This window comes from Strongylocentrotus purpuratus, unplaced genomic scaffold (assembly GCF_000002235.5).
Source record: "Strongylocentrotus purpuratus isolate Spur 01 unplaced genomic scaffold, Spur_5.0 spur5_scaffold_11, whole genome shotgun sequence".
In the NCBI taxonomy this organism is placed as follows: domain Eukaryota; kingdom Metazoa; phylum Echinodermata; class Echinoidea; order Camarodonta; family Strongylocentrotidae; genus Strongylocentrotus; species Strongylocentrotus purpuratus.
In genome coordinates, this window is record NW_022145596.1 from 18,527,725 (window position 1) to 18,536,594 (window position 8,870).

Below are 8,870 nucleotides of genomic sequence, written 5' to 3' on the forward strand. Positions count from 1 at the left end.
ACAACTATTTAGATATCAGTTAAGTGAAATAATTCTAAGCCCCTACATATAGCCTTCTTTATCATTGATTTAATAAGGAGTTTGTACATGTACTCTCACAGATATATTTTAAAATTATTGAATTAATGCATATCGTAATTTAGAATTCAGATGAAAGAAAGACTTGAATTATGGATTAATGGGGATTTTACCAATTTAGACATGGTCAGTTTTTAGCTATGTGGCCTTTTATCAGAATAACCCAAAACATTCAGATCAAAAAATAAATTGTCGCTGCTGACATGATTAAAGGCATTAATTCAGCATGAATCTAATTTCATTGTAATTCTACAGCTTCCTGGAATAATGTGACATTTTTCTTTCCATTGGTCCCATCCATATAGTGCTGTGTCTGTAACATCCAGCTCGGAAATGGAACTAAGGGCACTGATGTCCGGATCCGAGCCAGCAAGCTACACTGCCAAAACTGCTACAGCAATGATGCTGGTAAGATAACATTCTCTTCTCTCTTTAAAAGCATCATTTAGCAATGTTAAATCTGAGATGCATGGCCCTACGTGTTATCAGTGTCTGTGATATGGTGTAATATTGAAACCCTAAAAAAAATTGTGCTTCAAAATGATCAAGAAGTGCCTCAAAAAGTAAAAATTTTTGTGACCGTTTCACCCAATAGACTGTAGTGTTAAAAAAACTGTTAGGAAAACGCAAAATTTTATTTTGATTTCCAATCATAAATATCTTGATAATCAGACAGGCGATAGGCTTGTGATAGTCATGGGATTCCTGACTGACCTAAAGGGATATAATGATCATTGCAGCATGAGCTAAATCCAAGATTTTTGTTTAGAATCTGAGGCAAAGATACCCAATCCCTTTAAAGTCCATTGTGATTTAATTGATGCATGGTTAACATCACATCTACATTCTGTCTGAAAACTTCATTATCCAAAGAAGTACAACATTGCGCATTGATATGCCGGTATAAACGATAACCACTTACATGTAACTACTGAAAATGTAACGTGTCTATTCACTATCTTCCTTGTAATTTTAGAGTTGTGCGAAAAATTGTACAAAAATTTTTTTCAAAATGAAATTTACATTGAGTTTTGTGATTAGAATCCATGGAAAGTATATCAATTTACATGAATGTGTACACACCCTGATCTCGCTTCTTTTTGTCTTACCGGTACTTATTGATTGTTTCATTGTTTTCAATAGAAGTCTTAATAAATGTTATTTGTTTGTTCCTTTTTTTTCCATTTCTCTCCAATGCCACAGGATTCGAGTTCACCGAAGTATGACAGTGACTTGTTGTGATACAATCATCCCTATCAGCAAGATTTAGAAAGTTTGAGAGAGAAATAGAGAGTGAGAGTGAGAGAGAGAGAGAGAGAGAGAGAGAGAGAGAATGAAAGCAAGAGAAATAATGAGTGAGAAAGCAGATAGAGCTGTACAGATATAAGAAAGAAGAAGAATAGCGGGATATATCTTAGTTGTCATTTGTTAACTGTACAGAAATGGAACATTCATCATTCGTTGCTCTCTTAGCTGATTATAAACAAGAGGAAGACTTGTAAGAAAAGAGAAGGGTAGCTGGATTTATCTAACTGAGCTTGTCACATTTAAGTGTACAAAAAGGAATCATTCATAATTTTTTGTTAGCCTGTATTAGCTTCTCCACATACTTTGTTACTCTTAATGCTGGGCCCACATCCCTCAACATAGGCTGATGAAAAATGTGTCAGTATGAAAATGTTTCTTTTAATCATCATTATCATCATTAACCTTTGGAAGAATGTGATTTTGGAAAGGAAGAATCGCATTAGGAGTCAGATGGTAATTTGCAATAAGATTAATGATATTTCCCAGTGTGGTTTAAAACCATAATAATGGAAAGAAAATAACTGAACTTGCTATTGTCTTCCTGCCTCTAAAACCTGCCATTCGGTATAAAAATACTATCTGGAACATGAACATAGTAATACTTTATTGTCATTTTGAGCTCTTACCTTGACAAAATCCAAACCATTTGCAAAAGAGTGGCACTTTTACATTTTAATGTTTTATCAAATAGGAATTTCTCTGGCTTGGTCCTTGCAGTAAAGTAAAGTAAGCTAAGTCCCTGTTATTATGCATTTTGAGTGGCTGCATTTTAAAAGTAAATGTAAGATGTCTTCTTTCATAATGTGACTGAAATTTTGTGTGTACGATTTGAACGTGAAGTCAAATTTTGTATTCAGTGAATTATTCAGAGAGAAAGAAGAGAGAGAGAGAGAAAAGTTGCTTTGAAATGCTTCTAAAGAAAAAATAATACTGCTTTTGAAATTTGCCTTGAGCTTATACATGTATAATCAACTGTTTGAAATATTTGTATCGTATTCAGAATTACACAATCATAGGTATTCAAATCTTTTTACTACAGGAATTAGGATTTTTAAAATCAAATTCGCCACATTGAATTTCTTTTTAATCACCATGCCATCACTGAAATTTCCAAAAGTATCATAATTGTAACTATTTGTGAAAAGAAAAGTGATTTTGACAAATCAAATATTCAGTAAATCTTCACTGCCTGCAGGAAGAATTTTAATCAATTTTTTACCTTTGAATTTTGTAGCATTTGTACTTAGATTTTATAGATGTAAAGCTGGTGTTTTTAAAAAACTTTTTAATGTATATTCATCAAAAGTATATAACTATATCATTATCCTGTACTGTTCTTTTTGCAATTGGTTCAGGGAATTAGTTGATACCAAAAAATAAACATGGCACGGTGTAATATGGAAAATAATGAATTATGTACTGCATTTATTGTATACAGCTCTATAAAATTTCAGTTAGTTTTGTTTTTAATATTAAAGGCTTTTCATTTGTTAAATATTTCAAGGAAATACATGTAAAAAGTAGCCATGCTGATAACCAAACTGTACCTTTCTTCTCCAGACATATATAGTTGGATTTTAATTGCAAAGATAAACAAAGGGACATGAAAGTAGCTTATGAAAATAATATTTTTTAGTCTATTTGCAATTAATGGTTGCAAATGCATGTATTTTAGTGTGTGATATGTTCTTTAAATTTTCATTATCATACTGTATGTAAAATTGAGGTCTTGTTTTTACAGATGTTTTATTCCTCTTTATACATTGCACATGTGTGAACAAACATGTCATCAGACATTTCATGTTTGTTTGATGAAATCTTTTCCTTGTATTTTTATTGGATTGATATGTTTTTATATATAGCAGTCTTTTTCTGCTCTGATTTTTAATTTGAAAGCGCTGATTTGTAAATATTGTTCCAGTAAGCGTATTTTTCGTATTGAATTACAGAGACATAATGAAGGAATTAGTCATTTGTTTGTATAGTCTTCCCTTACGAGGTTCCAAAGTTTTCAGGAAATTATAAAAATTGATTGAATTCGTTACATCTCACCGATTATGATTTTACAGATAAGGGTATTGAAACAATGCTCGAGTCTCTGTGTGTAAAATGTGATGGATTGTAGTCTTGTTTCAGACATACACCAAGAATAAATTGATTGCAGATTATCATAGACAATTATTAATTTTCATCAAAAAACAATACCAACAACAGCAGCAACAAACCCGATCTAGTATTTACATGTTTTGTTTATACTCTCATTTTTAAAGAGACCAATACATCGTATCTAGTCTGGTTATTTAGAAATAATATATTGTTTAAATAAGTTTGATAATTATGTTGGCTGAAAGAACTGAAGAGATTTATATGTTAGTGTGTAGGAGAACTCTGATATACACCGTTGGTTTATAAATGTGTATTCAACGATATCATTCAAGAAAAAGGAAAGAACAAAAAACCTCATTAACCATAGAAAAGCTCAAACACACTCATAATCGTCTGGGTAGATTTTTGAAAATTTTGCTAAAATCTGCCATTGTACCTTCCAGCTACCACTGTCATAGAGCACATTTTATATGGTTTGGTATCAATTATTTGGAACTTGCATGGTACTCCTTCCTCTAGTATAGCACACAAGTATTCACTATCAAAATGCCTCTTACTCCATCCAATTTTTTAATCTTCTCTTCTTCACAAGTCCTCCCGACTGTGTAACATTTGTGAAAAGTCGATGGAAAGAAAGTGCCTTTGTTTATACTCGGTCTACATAATGCGGTAATACTTACAATTTTACTATCATGTTTTGTAGTGTATTTTAGTCCCAAGTATTCGCAGACAATGACATGTGTGTATAAATATTGATAAGATGCGACTTGCAGTCCTTTTACATCCTATGAAAGGGACAACACGATGTCTTTTGGTATTTATTATGTTTATTAATCACCATACCTGTGTAAAAAGAGATTTGAATTATATGGGTGCACCTTTTGTATAGATAAAAAGCTTTTCTATTAAAAAAGAAAACTAAAGATAGAAGAAAGAGTATCTTACATGCATTTTTTCAAATTGTAATAAAAATCAAATGATGATCGGTGAGAAGGGAAATAATGATCTCATGCTGTTATTCTTTTGATTGTGTTTCACCCTTTATTATTGTATATGAGATGAATGGTATGGTGAGAGTGGGGGGGGGGGGGTTATACAGTTGTGACATCTCCCAGAACAAACAAAAAATTACTAGAATTTTACTTACCCGTATTTATTTATTTTTTGGAGGGGAGGGGGGCAACAAAGTTATTGCAATTTGTCCTTTTCTTTGTGCAAACTGGTCGAAAAATCATGTGTGAGCCTCCCCCCCCCCCCCCCCCTCCCCCTCCCTATTCATATGTACAACTAATGCCCATGTACAGAGATATATGAGAGTTGACTGGTGTGAGAATGAGAGTGTGTACAGAAGTTTAAGATCAACATCTCCCTCAAATTTTTTTTTTTTTTTAAAGAAAGAAAATTCAGACTTCAGTTCATAAACTGGGAAATCCAATTATTTACAGTTAAAAATATCGTTTTGTTTAGTTTCCTTTTGGTAAAAGTACCTGGACCTGCCTGCCCAATATATTCTCAAACTGCGCCTATAAATGGAGGCTCATAATTGTTATCGCCATTTATATAAAGCTGAATAAGTTGATCTAGGAAAAGGAAAGGAGAAATCGAAAGTGAAACAGTTTAGTACATTTATTGTATAGAGTTCTCTCTTAATTCCTCTATCATTTTCACCTCTGAAACTTTTGCCTACGACATGCTCCTTGTTATAGCTAAGGCCATTAATCAACTTAACTTACATTGGTTGTTGCTTTGGCAAGCCTCTGTCAATCTCTTTAATTGTCAAGAAGTATGGATGAAAATAGTAAATGGGTCTAAATGATCTTAGAGTAGGGTTGAGTTAGTATTGGGTCGAAAGTTGGAATTTAGTTAGTATGGAAAATTGACCAAAGAGCAATATTTCTATATATATATATATATATAGACCCAAAATATATATATAGACCCAAAATTGAACCTCTCTCTCTGTCTGTACGTCTCTCTCTCCCTTTCTGTCTCTTTCTCTGTCTGTCTGTCTCTCTCTCTCTCTAAATATTCTGCAATGTTCCCTAGACTAGTAGTCTAGTCTACTCTCTAGTACACATATATATACTGCACATGTACAAACAATATTTTGCCCCTTTTCAGTTCAAAACATTGCTTTCTACTGTTACACAGTTATGTATACTTACTATATGGAGCAAAATTAGTTTCTGTAAGAGTTCTAATTCACATGTTGTAAATGAATCAAGGGCATTTATTCTACATGATATCAATTTCTATATCACAAGTATTAACACAATAATGCTGATGATACACGCTGATGGACCAATTTTTAACTTGAATTCAAGGTCCTACATTGTAATTCAAATTTTTAGACAAAGCATAAACAAAGTGGTCCTCAGATAACAATTAAGATTTGCTGACATCCTACCATCAGGACTGATTTATTTCAGATTGTTGGCAAGGACAAAACAACAACAATACAAACAATTATTATATACATCATATAGTAATATCTCCAAGAAAGGTATCGTTTTGATAATGTAGAACAACATAACATAACAATGATATCTTTTATACAATGAGATTCTTTTACAAATTTAATTTAGAATCTAGAACTTTGACATGAGTATTTGCAGGACAAAAGTCAGCATTTTTTACACAGGAAGGAAGATAGCAAAATATTTTGTTACAAATGCTTCTTAGATGGAGGAAATCTTTAAAAAAAATGGTGCTGAGTCTCGCTCTCTCTCTCTCTCTCTATATATATAATATATACTGTAGAGAGAGACTCAGCACCATTTTTTATATCACCCAATGTTCCTGAGAAAGATAAAGAATGTGATACAGAGGAAAGGAATTCATAGGATCCTCATATTAGTCATACTTTCATTCTTGATTCATACATCTCTTCATAAAACTTCATCACCTGATCAGTCAGCCTGATGACATCAGGGGTCACCTGATCTCGACTAGGCATGGGATTGGCTGGAGCAAATTCACTGCTCGTCAAAGCTCTGCCGTAGATGTACCTCAATTCGTCCACCAAGCCTTCAGCAGGGTGAACCCATTTCTTCACCATGTCCGCAGATGAGCTCCACTCCAGCATGGTTTTATTGTACGACAACCCTATCGCTTCACAGAACTTTGGAATCATTTCGGCAGGCTTCGCCAACAAATCATCTCCATCCATCACGATTGGGTCACCTTCAAAGTTTTCCTTCACGTATTTCCAAGTTTCGTGAATGCCCCGGAAATACAACCCAGCACTATCAAACATGACGTAATCTTTTTCGATGTCAAAGTTGTCCTCACTAATGGTTGGTTTGGACGAGTCTCCCTCAGAGGCAAACTTGGCGGTATTTGCAAATGCGATCTTGCGAAAGGAGTGAAAGACTCGGAGGGGGTGGCGAATCAGGAACACGTGTTTGTACCCTTGAGGGAGGTATTGGAGCCTTTCTTTGTTCATGGCTTGGGCCAGATCCTTCACAAATATGCAGGGGCTTGCAGCGCTTTCCAGGAGACGTTTGATGGATCCATACCTACAAGTTTAAAGCACATGAAAAAAATAATGCATTTTAATTTGTAAACCATTTTAAAATTTAAACATGAGGAGAATATGTACAGCATATGTGAAGTTACCCACACCGTAAAAAAGAAAAAGGGGGGGGGGGGTATAATAATTCACCTTTTCAGAAGCACAATTAAAGCTTATCTGCCGTAGTTTACAGGAGGGATTAGACTGCCCTGCAAGGTCACTGGACAGGTGGTTATCTCATCAACTCAGCTCTCAGTTAACATAAGAAAAAGAGGATCATGGGGGACTAATGGTCACCGATTAGGCATTGTTTGTTATATACATGTAGAGGGCGCAAGTAGCTACAAGTAGTGCAGTGGGCCTTTAAAACAAAAAAATATAGCATGAAACAAACAACATTGCATCAAATACAACCAAAAGAACATGAGACCCTAGCGTAGGTCTACAAAGGAATTAGAATGACGTTTTAACAAACTTTTTTCAATTTGCATGCGCATATTGAATTGCATGTGTTATGACTATGACTCGAGATTGGTAATCATTCATGCCTCATGAACATGGTACTTGGCAAATCTTTAAATTAAATTGGAATTCAATTGCATTTTTGGACTTACGCAAGGCGTTCTGGATGAACCTCGCACGAATACATATTCCCAACCACGGCTGCTGCTTGCTCGAATATCTTTTCATTTCCCTCATACTCGAGCGGTAACGGAATATTGTGCTTGGCTGAAGCGATGATTGAGATTGCCCTGCAGTACGAGAATGGCTCGAACCACACCGCACTGTCCCCCGGAACTCCGGCGGCGATGCATTTGGTCAAGGCGGTCGAGACAGACCGGGGCACTGACCACATGATAGTACGACATTTTGGTTCTTTTTCTTTCTCACTGTAACATTTTGCCTCCTTTGATGAATCCGAAGTTCGTGACATGATTGCTTTAATTCACTTTAGCCGTTTACTCCTTTAGAAACGGTTCTACATAGATCTAGCCGACTGAGCTGACTTTAGCTTTAGTCATCAAAATTGTCCAAAACAGTGCTAGAAGCATAGCTCAGGCCACGCCTACTTCTCGCTAGTCTGCGCTGCAGCAAGCGCAGACTTTATTCGCTACCGTAGCTGTTAATTTTGTTTGGTTTAAGATTTGTATTTTATTTTTAGGGTGGGGATCTAAAAGTGGCAATGGATTTTAAAGGTAGTGCCTGATCTTTCTTTCCCCCTCCCTCATCTCTCTCTCCTCTCCTCCTCATTCTCTCAGTCATTTTCTCTCAGTATCTTTAATTCGATCCCCAATCCTTTTTTTTAACACATTTGCCACACTTTCAGAGAATATAGGTGCTGTCAAAATCGGCAAGTTTTGCCATAAATTGACAATGAAAAGGTAGGGCCATAAATGTACTTTGAAGGTAATGAGATGGAAAGACACAAGATATCTATTATAAAGATAATACAAAGTTTTCGGAAATTTTGAAATTTTGCTGGATAGTGATTCTTTACAATTTGAACTATTTGGATACCCCTTTGGATGTATTATATGCAGGAGAAAATTTAGCCCCTAAAACACTTGAATATCAAAATTTACTGGTGCTCCCGGTAAATTTAGATATTTTCAAATAGCGCCTACGGCCATAGAATGGTAGCTGTGTCCCTGAAAATCTCAGAATATGTAGTTGTGATATATAATTTCCAAATGGAAATAGCCAATTGGTTGATTTTAGTCAAAAAACATTGTTTTATAGCTAAATTAATATCTTGACTTGATTTCAACCGCGACAACAACCACTGAATATTGTAGGATTGCATGTTTCCAAAATATTCATTTGAACCAAACTCATGGCCCCATACCAAAACTTAGTATAATGG

General features: G+C 34.8%; 2 protein-coding genes across 5 annotated transcripts in view; one reads left to right on the forward strand and one right to left on the reverse strand.

Annotated features, from left to right (window-relative positions):
* The window catches only part of LOC591791 (trichohyalin), an 82,755-nt gene extending 78,264 nt beyond the window's left edge, over nt 1-4,491 (forward strand). For all 4 annotated transcript variants that reach the window (XM_011670136.2, XM_011670137.2, XM_011670140.2 and 1 more), the window contains 2 exons: nt 384-486; nt 1,282-4,491. In XM_011670136.2, coding sequence (XP_011668438.2) covers nt 384-486; nt 1,282-1,304 — 126 coding nt within the window. In that variant the 3' untranslated portion in view covers nt 1,305-4,491. The remainder of the gene's footprint in view (nt 1-383; nt 487-1,281) is intronic.
* A 1,765-nt stretch (nt 4,492-6,256) lies between these two features.
* On the reverse strand, nt 6,257-8,001 carry LOC100890128. Its single transcript, XM_003725013.3, has 2 exons — nt 7,621-8,001; nt 6,257-7,010 (listed from the first exon to the last, which is right to left on the reverse strand). The coding sequence occupies exons 1-2, from the start codon at nt 7,938-7,940 to the stop codon at nt 6,350-6,352; spliced, it is 981 nt and encodes a 326-aa protein (XP_003725061.2). The 5' UTR covers nt 7,941-8,001; the 3' UTR covers nt 6,257-6,349.
* Nucleotides 8,002-8,870: the final 869 nt, after the last annotated feature.

Bases quoted from the DNA above. Each gene is read 5' to 3' on its own strand.
- LOC100890128 (XM_003725013.3), bottom strand. From the start codon at position 7,940: ATGTCACGAACTTCGGATTCATCAAAGGAGGCAAAATGTTACAGTGAG. The intron at 7,011-7,620 runs GTAAGTCCAAAA...TTAAACTTGTAG, and splicing joins GTTCATCCAGAACGCCTTGC to GTATGGATCCATCAAACGTC.